General features: G+C 38.6%; 1 protein-coding gene across 4 annotated transcripts in view; it reads right to left on the bottom strand.

The window, feature by feature from the left end:
- The window catches only part of RAPGEF4 (Rap guanine nucleotide exchange factor 4), a 257949-nt gene that overhangs the window by 136140 nt on the left and 109088 nt on the right, over positions 1-12721 (bottom strand). Inside the window, exon 1 of one of the 4 annotated variants that reach the window (XM_036744589.1) lies at positions 12558-12617. The exons of 1 other annotated variant lie outside the window; for it this stretch is intronic. In XM_036744589.1, the coding sequence (XP_036600484.1) occupies positions 12558-12599 (42 nt within the window). In that variant the 5' untranslated portion in view covers positions 12600-12617. Of the gene's footprint in view, positions 1-12512; positions 12618-12721 lie in introns of those variants that run through there. 2 more of the 4 variants (XM_036744588.1, XM_036744590.1) reach the window with 2 other exon arrangements.

Genomic DNA, 12721 nt, shown 5'->3' with positions numbered 1-12721 from the left:
ATGAAACTAAACCAGACTGGTCTTTTAAGTCAACTCAACAAGCATTTTTTATTTATTAAGTACTTACTATGTGCCAGGCACTATACTACATATTGGGGATACAAATATAAGCAGGAAGATAGTCCCTGCCCTCAAGGAGCAGTCTAATGAGAGAATAAAACACATTTTTTTTAAAAAGCTGCAAAGTGGGAGAAGAGAAGAAGGGATAAAAGATTAGAGAATCAGGAGTGTAGCCTGGAGAGGAATGAAAACATGGCTAATCTGAGCATCCTTTTAAAAATGAAGGTTCTGGGAGGCACCAGCCAATCAAAGGGAGAGGTTGCAGGGTTAGGGGGCATTTCCAGTGTAAGATATCCAGGGGTGAAGTGAGCATCCAGTGTAAAAAGGTTTCTGTGGGATGGTAGAGAAAGTCAGGAGTGCAGCCTGGAAGTTTTGCTAGATTCTTTGGGCATTGTATACTAAATAAGAATAGCATTTTAAATATTTACCATGTTAATAAAATCCAAAAGGATCAAAGAAAAGTGAATGTGTTTCACTCATCTTTAGGATGCATAACATAGAATGAGCAGCTATAAAGTGTAAGGCAATATATACTACACAAGAACTGAAGAGAAGGGGAAGATGACAGAATCTCAAATATTAAAAAGTCTTTCATATAAATGAGAGTAATTAATCTCTATATAATTTAACTTTCCAGGTTCATGACTCTCTATGTAAAATGCCCATCCAAACAGCCTATGTCTGAAGATCTCAGAGATAACTGGTGCTAAAAAGAGTTTGCTAGCATTTTAGCCAGCTCTGTTCCTGAATTTGTATAGCCATTTTTAGAAGAATATTTCCTATTGATTGCTGTCCTTAATTCAAACCCTACTCTTCTTCCTTTGTACATGAGTCTTTAAGGAAATAACATGGGAGCCACAAAGAAATGAATGTCCATTTTGAAGATAGAGATGACAGAAAAATACCAATCCCATCGTGGGCTAGATCTGAAATTTCATCTACAATTCCTTTTAGTAAATGAGATAATATTTTTAAAGGGCTTAGTACAATGTGTGGCATGTAGTAGGTGATATATAAATGTGTATTTCTTTCTCTTCCTCCTTCCACCGATCATCTCCCCTATGATCTTTTTGTCTCAGTTTTCTGGGACACTGACAAGTTCAGTGACTTATCCATGGTCCCACATTACTTCTTTCTGTTATACCAATGGTGCCTCTCAACTCCACTGTACGGAATACACACAAAATTCTCTCCCAATTGACATAAATAAACAAGAAAAGACTTTGAGGAACAGAATATGAGTGCAGTTGCTTTTCTCTAGCCTTGTTCATAGTACGGAAAATAGACTTTTCCATTCTTTCTTCAGCTGCAAGTTGTTTCAGGAAGTAGATTTTGTTTGAGTTCAGTATGAAATGAGATCTGAAGTAAATCAGTCTTTGCAGAGAGGCAGGGTGGGATAGGTGACAGGGAGCTGGCCTTGAATTCAGGAAGACCTGGGTCTACACTGGTCAAGTTACTCAACCTCTCACTTCTTCTGGCAACTCTTTAAGACTTTAAGCTGTAGAGGAGGTACTAATCCTCATGAACAAAGAAAGTTTCTTCTTCAGGATGATACCAGACTAAGGAAATCACAGGTCCCATACAAAAAATAAGACCTTAAAGATAGAGAAGAGGCAGTTTGGTAGAGTTGCAATCGAGTCGATTAGTTTAGGTTTATTAGTAAACATGAAAGACATTGGAAAGGAAGCATGGGACAAGGGCCTTGCAAAAGCATGGGTATAAGGGAGCAACAAGCGGTGACTTTCTAGGGCACAAAACCTATTTGGGCGTCTTTTAGACTTGGAGTTGTGGAAGATGGACCACAGTGAAGTTTTCTCACTATTATCTCCTTGCTACACTCGTATCTTTTTGTTCAGCCTGGTTTCCTGAGTAACTCGTGAAAGGAAACCATACTAGCCCTCTTCTGACTGGGTGCCTCCAAATTTGGTAGAAGGAAATGCCTAATGAGGTTTTGTAAAACACAGTCGTCTGATAAGGTACAGCTTAGTTATGAGTAATTATGTTAATGACAGATTAAAATTGCTTTGTACCACTTAGTTAGACATTAGTAAGAAGATTGTGAGCTTCCCTCACCAACCAATGGTGAGGTAGAATAGGAGTTAGAGGTGGGGTTAGGATTAGAACAAAGGAAGCCTGTGAGCTTCTGCATCTTGTACTCCCTGGCTGACTCTGCTTGAACCACGAGGGCTGTGTCCTTTCTCATGAGAAGGAATAAAAACCTTTTCTGATCTCAGACTCAGATACCCATACAGAGTCCCACACAGAGTAAAGATGAAAAGACCGAAAGTTATGGGTTCATGTAGATACACTTTAAAATTGTTTTGTGTAATATCCGTATGACTCAAGGTATTGTCCTTGGCCTTCTACACTTCTGTCTCAACATTGTCTCTCTTTTAGATAAATTAATTCATTCCCTCAGCTTCAACTATCATTTCTAGACAGATGATCTCCAGATCTATGCCCAACCTGGTCCTCTTCCTCAAGCTCTAGTTCTGCATTATCAACTATATGATGAAAATTTCTATTTGGATATCCTGTCATCACTTCAAACTCAAGATGTTTAAAATTGACCAGCCTTTCCCTCCCCAATCCAGCTTCACATCCTATTTTTCATTCTCACAGACATTCTCTCAGGGCCAGGAATCTTAGTCACTTTGGAGTCTTCTATTTCCCATCCTTCAGTCAGTCACCAATCCTGTCTATTTCTTCATTCAAAGTAGCTCTCCTACCCATTCCTTCTTAGTTTCCTAGATCTTCCACAATATTTCAAGCATCTCATGCTTGTATTACTCCAAAAGATGTCTAACTGCTCTATTTCCCTATTTTAAATCTTTTACCCTCTATCTATCCTGGTATTGAGGTCTATTATGTTAGACAGAGATATACTTCAGATCTACAGAATTGAGTTTAAAATTGTCCAAGGTCACTAATGACCAGACATGATATAACTATACTAGTTCTAATTCAACATTACAACCAAAGAAATTTGCCAATACCAAGGAAAGGGATAATGAACTTATCGCTTATGTTCATTTAATAATGTAAGTTCATTTCATAATGAACTTTTTATACCTTTGATGGCTCCCTATTTCACACAAGTTAAAGCCCAAACTCAGCTTAGTCCAGTACTCATGACTCATCACAATCTGACTCCAACATAGCTTTCTGATCCTATCTCTGCTGCTCTCTTCTAATCAAATCAGCCTCCTCACTATCCCTGAAAAACAATATATAATTTCCCACTTCTGCTCTTGTCATCCCCTTAATGTGAGCTGCCTTCCTACTTTCTCCCTGACTTTTGACATCTGAGTCATCTTTTAAGGCCCAGTTCACATCTCCTTCATTCCATGAAACCCCCTCTGACTTCTTCAGATGGAAATCACAGAATCATAGGATCACAGATTTAGGGATCAGAGAGTCCTCCAAAAGTCATCTAATTGAAGCTCCTCATTTCATTGAAGTAATCTTTTCCTCATCTGAATTCTACAGTATTTCTTTTCTGGGACTCTCAATTGGCATTTAAGCATTTACCACCTGTTGTTGGGAGTTTTCTTTTCAAATGTATGTGTCTCATACATATGTCCCCAGAATGCACAAAATGGCAGTGCTGCTGGACAGCATGGAGGAGTTGGGAGAGGCAGGTGTTTTAGAAGATTCAGTTTTAGACATATTGAATCTCAGGTGATGGTAAATTTTCCATTTAGATATGTTCAATAGGTGACTGGAGACATAGGACTAGAGCTCATATGAGAGGGCAGCTTTGGAAACATGGACTTGGGAAAAAAAAGTATGAAGGAAGGGTGGGTGTTGATAATTGTCACTACAAGAATATATAAACTCTAAGGCATGAAAGAAAATTGAGAATGAAAAGTAGACCACTCAAATTGCCAGCAAAAATGACACTAGTAATATTAAAGAGAGGGGTTTTTTCCATTAAGACTGGAAGCCCTATTGTAAGGGTTCAAGAAGAAAACAAGGGAATAAGAAATAGACGGCAGGCAGAGAAGAGTTGAGCAGTGAAAGGAGAGAGAAAATAGGACTCAATGGGGAATAAATACTTCACAACCCTCAGTAGTAGTAAAGTAATGGCTGACAATCATGATATTTTCAGATTTTCAGAGCTCTTTATATATGCTATCCCACTAGGTCCTCACAACAATCTTATAAGGTTATTATCTCCCTTCTGCAGATAAGGAAACTGAGGCTGAAAAGTTAAGTTATTCACTCAGGGTCAGACAACCTGGAAGTGTCTGAGGCAGGATTTGATCTCAGATCTTTCTGACTCCAAGTCAGAATTTTATCCATTATACCCACCCTATCCACCGTTAAACCTACACTTTAGCCATTACATCAACATTATACTATTTACCTACCTACCTAGTAATAGCAGCAGCAGTAGTAGTGGTAATAGTCATGGTAGTAGTCATAATAGTTGTAGGAGTAGTAGTAGTAGTGTAAAAATCAGTAATAATACTAAGCTGCATGGTGGTCATAATGATTATTTAAATATTAATAACAACAATAATGATATCCGATATTGATAATAGTACTTTATGACTTACAAAATACTTTACAGTGTCTATCCTGTATACCTCTGAGAAAGGTATCATAAACATTATTAACATTCTCATTTTACAGTTTTCCCATGGGAAAATTGAGGTTCAGAGGACTGTCAGATAATTAGCAGAACAAGTCTGGAGGGAATAAATAAGCCTGGAGGTAAAGAGAGCAATCCAAGCTGAGATCCAAATCAGTAACAAGAAAGCCTACCGGGGCTGATTTCAGTGATTTCAAAATTTCCCAGCAATTTGTTCTTAAGATTTTATCAGGGGCAGTTTCCTCTCCCTTTCCTTCCACTGGTTTCTAAGCTAGCTTCCTGCCTCCATGACTATCTGCCCTCTCCTTTATTACCTCTACTTCTGAAGGACAGATCCACGTACTGCCCCAACTGTCTACTTGTTCCAGTCATACTGGCCAGTATGCCACATTGGTGTAATGACCAGTAGCACCATTCCTGGACTTTCCTGAAAGTGACCTTACCTGGTTTGGCTCATAGTCAAGACATCTGAGCTTTAGGGCCAATTCAGCCACTAACTAAATTGCTGACCTTAGGCTATTCACCTAACTAGTCAATAAACATTTATAAAGTGCCTACTCTGTGCCAGGTACTGTGCTAAGGGCTGGGAGTACAAAGAAAGTATGGTAGACCCTGCCCTCAAGGAGCTTGTGATTTAGTGGGGAGGACAATATGCAAACAACTATGTACAAACAAGCTATGTACAAGATAAATTGAAGATAATCAACAGAAGGAAAGTGCTGGAATTAAGAGGGTGGGGAAAGGCTCCCTGTAGAGGGTGGGGTTTTAGCTGGGACATAAAAGAAGCCAGGATGCAGAGATGAGAACGGAAAACATTCCAGCCACAGGGGACAGCCAGTTAAAATGCCAGTGAGGAGATGGAGTGTCCTGTTTGATGAATAGCAAGGAAGCCAGTGTCACTGGATCACAGACTACCTGGGGAGGAAGGGATGTAGAGGGGAAGGGGCGTAATGTTTAAGAAAACTAGAAGGGTGAAGGGAGGCAGGCTATGAAGGGCTTTGAATGTGAAACAGAAAATTTTATTTTTTATCCTGGAGGCAATAGAGCGAGAGCCACTGGAATTTACTGGGGGGAGGGTCAGACTGGTGCTTTGGGAAGATCATTCTGGCAACTGAGCGAAGGATAGGAGGCTCCCACGGCAGGGTGTGATAGCAATTTAGACCTATTAGCACTGTTGGGTGACTGCAGGCATGAGGGAATGAGGGCTTTCATTTTGTCCTGTAAGCATCAGTATTCCTGTCTATAAACTTATGAAGCCGGCTTTTGTAACAGACCTTCCACAAGTCAGGCCATGGAATACTTCTCCCAGGCCGAAGAACTCAACAGCTGCAATGAGGTCCTGTGTGATTTTTCCAAGGATCTCACTGAGCTGGGTCACTGAGAGTGTTAGGAATGTTGGAGAGGAGAGTTCAGTCCACGCCTGGGGCTAGACTGGATGGTCTCTGAGGCCCCCTCCAACTCTAAGATTCTGTAAGGGAACACTAGTCAAAGGTGGCTTTCAACGGTTAAGCCCCAGCTTTAATACTTGAAATGTAAAGTTACCTCTGAGACCAGCAGAGGGAGCCCAAGTGTTTCATGAGTACACATAACCACCAAGAGTATGGAAAAGGAGATGAACATAAAAGTTATAATGCTAAAACATGGAATATTGCCTCCTTTTTAGTGGAAATTTTTTAACTTCTAGGAAAAAATATTCTTGAATTTAGGCTTAGTAGTCCTTCATCATACATCTGGGCACTACAACTCTCTGACATTTAAAAGAGAGGGGTTGATAAAAATAGAAACAAAAGCCAAGGTCTAATGCTGAATACCACCAGCCCAACACCCAGGCTTCTCCATTCCAGCCAGCCCTGGACATGCTTTTTCTTTCCATGCATTGCTTCGAAGTGACAGGAGTGACCACTAGACCTAGTTCATCTTTATTGTGAACTTTGGAGAAAGTTTCGGGTGTGGTTTCCTCCTATTGTTTATGACCAAATGATCAAATTAGAATACTGGGTAAGCACTTAGTGATTTTTATTTCTTGCTTTTGGTTGAGTTAGTCACACTGTTCAGACGTTAACATGAATGACTGCTTACAACTCTGTGGCAGGAGCGGGGTTGTGGGAAAAGCACTCGGTTTGGGATCACAGAACTTCAAATTGGATGTCCTGTAGGTATCTCAAACTCAATATGCCCCCCAAGCCCTTCCTTCTTCCCAACTTTACTATTATCATTGAAGGTACCACCATCTTCCCAGCTAGCCAGTTTTGGAACCTGGGCTCCTCACTGACACTTATCCTACATATACAATCTGATACTGACATGTATCCTACATATACGATCTGCTGCTAAATCTTGTCCGTTCTACCTTCATGACGTCTCTCCTGTATACTCTCTGCTCATATTCATATAGCCACAACCCTCATGACACTCATTACTTTTATTTATTTATTTTTAACATTAAAAACATTTTTTTTGAGTTCCGAATTCTCTACCTTACTCATTTCTTTCTTACTCTTTGAGAAGGCAAGCAATATATCAATTATACATGTGAAGTCATGCAAAACATATTCCCATATTAGTCATTTACAAAAAAAAACTATAACATGATAAAGTAAAAAAAATAAAGAAAGTGAAAAAGGGATGCTTTAATCTGCTCTCAGATTTCATTGCCCGGACTATTGCAATAGCCTTCTAATTGGTCTCCCTACTCCAATCCATTCTCCACTTAGCTGCCAGAGTGATTTTCCTAAAATGCAGGCCTGGGAGGAAGGGCAAGAGAGAATTTAGAACTCAAAACTTTAAATAAAAATGTTTTTAAAAATGGAAAACACACACACTCAATAAACTCCAGTAGCTCCCTCTTACTTAAAGAATCAACTATAAAACCTGACCTCTTTTTACTTTTTCAGACTTATACTTGATTCCCTTCCATACACCCAACAATCTGGTAACACTGGTAACATTGTTCTTCACACATGAAACCCTATCTCTCAACTGTAGATTTGCATTGGCTGTCCTCCATATTTGGAGGGCACGGTCATGATCCATGATCCATTGCCTTAGCCTCCTAACTTCTCTGGCTTCCTTCAAAACTCAGCTCAAATCCCACCTTCTGTAAGAGGCCTGAATCACTCCTTTTCACCCCTGCTCCAGTCAGTGCCTTCCCTCTGAAATTACTTTCTGTTCTTTATTTGTATGTAGATATTTGCATACTATATTCTCCAGAAGAATGTTAGCTCTTTAAGGAAAGAAATCATATTTTTGCCTTTCTTTATATCTCCAGCACTAGTCACAATTCCCAGAACATAATAAGTTCTTAATAAATACTTGTTGACTGACTTCCCACTTTTGCGGTATTGGTAAGTTACTATCTCTCTGGGCCTGAGTTTCTCCATCTGTAAAATGAGGTGTTGGACTAAAGGCTCTAGACCATTTCTAAGATTGTCTCTCCTGCTAAAATCCTATGATCCTACAGGCGTTGGATTGAGTACTAAGGGTTCTAAGGCTTACATGCTCCAAGGATGAACCTGATTCCAAAGAGCAAGCTAAGAGACTTCATAAACTACAAAACTGTCCTGAGATGGTGGGTTTAGACTAGATGGTCTTCCACAGCTTACCTGTGCTAAGGGTAGCAAGATGTAATGGGGGTAGGGGGTAGCATTTAATCTTCTTAGCATATTATTCCATGATTCAGGTAACTAGGTAAATTGTTCTATATTATATTTAGCTGTCAGCATTCCTGTGCATCTGGTAGACTATAAGCTCCTCGAGGACAGGGAAGGACTGACTCAGTTTTTAATCTTTGACTGGGGCTGAACATTTTGGTTTATATGTAGTAAAGCTTAATTTGTTGAATTAAATTGAATAGACTTGAAGTTAGGCCCCATGAGGGGAAAACTTCTAGAGATTTGTCAAGCCCATCTGTTAATCCCATTTATAGAACATAAAAATGTCATAGATATTATCGTGAGACAAATGCAAATGGAAAGTTTTGATTATTTCTCCCTTTTAAAGAACATGTTCTTTTACATTGAAGACTACCTTACCTAGGATTTGTTCCCCAGCACATAAACATGGCCTAGCCTGACATGATTCCATTGCCACATTATCACATTGTCTTCCACATACTACACACTTCACAGATTGCCAGGCACGTTTCAGCTATTACTCAGGCCTCCACAGAATGGGTGATAAAAATCATTAGATTACACAGTGGAATGCCAGGACTGTTGTTGGCAAACTAAAAGGAGAAAAAGAAAACATTGGCTAGTCTAAAAGCCAACCCACAAGAAAGCCATGTGTGTATACACACAAAACCCCACCCACGTGTGCACAGACAAAAACAATCTTTAAGCAACTTTCACCTTCACCTGCATCTCTCCTCTACAAAATAATGAGGCAGAGACAGAGTTCAGACAGGGATAGAGCTGCTGCCCTAACTCAAACTTCTGAACAACAAAAGAAGCCAATTTTCTCCCTAAATGAAAATGAAAACAGTACTAAAAAGATACAAAGGCTGACAATGGATGGGGGCACAATTATCCACAGTAATGCCTAATGAATCAGCAAAAATGAATTAAGCACCTGTATACTTAATAATGTGCCAGGTATTATGCTAATGAAACCAACAAAAATCCAGTCATTTCTTTGAAAGGCAATAAAGACTCAACAGGTATTTTGCCAAGCTAATACAGATGTGTTTCTAAATTTGTACCCAGATTTCTATATTACCTCTTCCTTAGTTTCATTTCCATGCACAGATGAGGCATAGGACCATGGATTTGGAGCCAGGAGGGATCTTAGATACCCTTGAGTCAAAGCCTTTCAGTTTACAGATGAGGAAACTGAAACTCATAAAAATGAAGTGATTTGCCCAAGGTCGTCTTACCACAGCTATAAATGCGGTAGTGACAAAGTAGGTACCATGAGGGTAGATCCAGCGGCCAATGCTATTAAACTGAACTTATTTATCAATGTCCTCATCATATAACATTTGGAGATCCCTTTGAATTCTCAAAGACTATGCCAATGAAACTATCAAAAGGGAAAGGCTTGGAATCCAAACTTGATGACAAACTGTCAAATGAGGACCATCCTAGCTAACTTTGAAGAGACTCATTACCAGAAGGTTCCAGGTGATAGAGAGATAGATACACACATATGTATATATATATGTATATTTGTATGTATGTGTGTATATATCTATATATATGTATATGTATGTGTGTATATATGTACAATAGACACTCAAGAAAACAGCCATTGAGTATGGAAGAGCTATGATTTGAGTCCCTAGAAGGAAGCTAGTTCTTTAGAAATACTAATGACTTGGATGGGAAAAAAGAAAGCATATTCATTAAAGATAATAATACCAAATTTAGCACTGGGGGTGGGGATGAGTACTTTGAGAGAACTGGACTGAAATCTGAAATGACCTTGTAGAGGAAAAGGCTAAGTGAATAAGGATAGTACACAGTAATTTACTTAGTAGTGAAACACAAGGGAGAACAATAAAATACAGAGCAGTTTTGACTTCTTCAGTCAGGAAGAGAGCCATAGGTCATAGTGGACCAAATCGGAGTGATAACATTTTTTGCATTTTAAAATTAAAAGAAGCAAGAAGGATATTAGTACTTATAACCTATGTTTGAGCAGAGCTGCCAAACACACAGCCTGCTGGCTGCATGGGACTTATAACATTTCCAAGTCTGGCCTGAAGCAGATTAAAATGTAATTGGGAAATATTTAACAGAACAAGTAAAAATATAATAAAACATAGATGCTGTTATACTTTAAAACTAAGTTAATAGGCAGCTTTGCAGGGATCCTTATGTAAAGTTACATGACCCCCATTTCTATTTGATTTGACATTACTGATGTTGTAGAGGATCTGTGAACAAATTCTCCCTACATATTTAGGATAAGTTGATCAATTACTGGAATGCAGCTTGGGAACCTAGGAAAATAATTAAAGGGCTCAAATAAAAGATCATAGAACAAAGTTTAGAGAAACTGAACTTAGTCTTAAAAGTGGAGACTCAGGGGGATCTTAATAGTCCTCAAACCACATAAGAGATATTTTATGAGTGTCTTCGAGTAATTCTTTGAATACAAGACAACAGGGAATAGGCTAAAATTGCAATAAGAAAGGTTTAGACATTTTAAAAGAACTGCCAATCAGAATTCTGCAATACTAGAACATATCATGATTTTAGAGTTTCCTTCTAGGGCAATTTTTATGAAGATAAATAGCTATCTTCCTTGGATAAGTTTAATATAGTTTTCCCTAGAGGTAGTAAAATGGACTAGATAATGCTTTAAGGTTTCTTCCAGCAGTTCCTGACATTCAAATAGCAGAGCTGATACTAGGAAAGACTAAATCTAGATTAAAAGATGTAATCATTTGATTAATTTACCCAACCCAAGAAACCTTGCATTCTTCAATCCTGAATAAAGCCTACTTTATAAGTAGTTTGGCCTCAATTTTTCAAAATAGGAGCAAGGAAGATGCAAATACATTGAAGGTAAATGATACTCTATATTTTATACTTATAATCAATTGAATCTAACAACTGAGAAAAAGAAGTCACTATAGAAAAATGTTTCTGAAGACAGAAATATACTCTTTCATAACTCTAAAATCAGCAATAATATCTCAGTCTTTCCTGGGAGAATTATTCATTCCTCAGCTAGAAGAACACTGGTAAAAAGAGAGGGGCAGAGAGTAGAAAATGCAGCTAGAAATATATATTTTTAAATTGCTTAATAGTATAGTTTTTTTTGAGATTTCAAAAAAAATTGCGTCAGAAACAATGCTTGATAGTAGAAAGGGAAAGTAGAATATTTTCCTTTCATGAACTATGGCTTTAATAAACATTCAGCAGCAGGGTTTAAATTGAGCACACTGGACACCAGATCAGTATTCATTTTTAAAAATCAGGAATTGATGCTGAGAGATCAAAAACACCATAGATTTAGATCTGGAAGGGACTACAAAGGTCATCTAGTCCAAACCTTTCATTTTACAGAGGAGCAAGCTGAGAATCAGGATAGCCAAGGTTACACAGGCAACTTTAAACATAAGTGTCAGAGGTCATCTTTGAACCCAGGACCTCTGGAGCCAGCATTTTTTCCCCTATACCATGCTGACATCTTTCCTTCTTCTACCGTATACCCCCTTCCAGACCCTAGTTTTGTTGTTGTTATTGTTTTTAAGCCATATAAATAAAAAGCCCTGCACAACACTATTGGGAAATTCTAGTCAAACTGTGGATAGCAATAACTTGAATAGCAAAGCTTGAAGCAAGTTAACCCTTGAATAGCAAAACTTATATTTTGGATACATTACAGTACTCTATTTTTGTTTTAATTTATTGGGAAAACCAACCTTGGGAGGAAATGCAGGTTAAACATTACTCAAATGAGTTTGCAAAAACACCTGTCAAATATGTCCCCCTACACTGGAAGATTCAGATTCTTGTCTCTCTGCCCTCTCACCAAAAAAAAGTTAATTTTCAAATAAGTCCTTAATTCAGTTCAGAATAAATACAACATATTTAGAAGCAACAAGCACTGCCAAATTCACAACAAACAACTATGGAGAAAATCAGATATTAAAAAAGTTACCTTTCAACTCTTCCTAATAGCTCCCTTACCCTTAATATCTGGATGTAAGACAACATCCAACACAACCATAGCAATCCACAACAGTCAACCCAGGAGTTAAAGAAAGAGCCACTGCCTGCAGCTTGTAGAATGAGCAACTTGGATGGGGGTGGGGGGTGGGGAGGGAGGCAGGAATCCAAAGAAGAAAACGATTATGAAGGGCACTACCACCCCCAGAAAGTACATAACTCACAAATGCCAGAACAAACATTTTCTCAGGGGCACGAGAGTTGAAGTTGTCCTTGAGCACCTTAGACATGAAGCCACTGGTATTTTCCAGAAGGAGAGCCATGCTATCGCTTAGGCAGGCATCTCTGCATTTTCTAATGGGCTAACTTAGAAAATGAAAATTTACACAACACACCATGCACAAGCTTGGACCAATAGAATTATTAGGGCTAATCTTTGCATGAA

The sequence above is a fragment of the Trichosurus vulpecula genome, chromosome 2, assembly GCF_011100635.1.
Source record: "Trichosurus vulpecula isolate mTriVul1 chromosome 2, mTriVul1.pri, whole genome shotgun sequence".
Lineage (NCBI taxonomy): Eukaryota > Metazoa > Chordata > Mammalia > Diprotodontia > Phalangeridae > Trichosurus > Trichosurus vulpecula.
The sequence above is the reverse complement of the archived record's forward strand: the minus strand, read 5'-3'. Positions and strand labels throughout refer to the sequence as shown.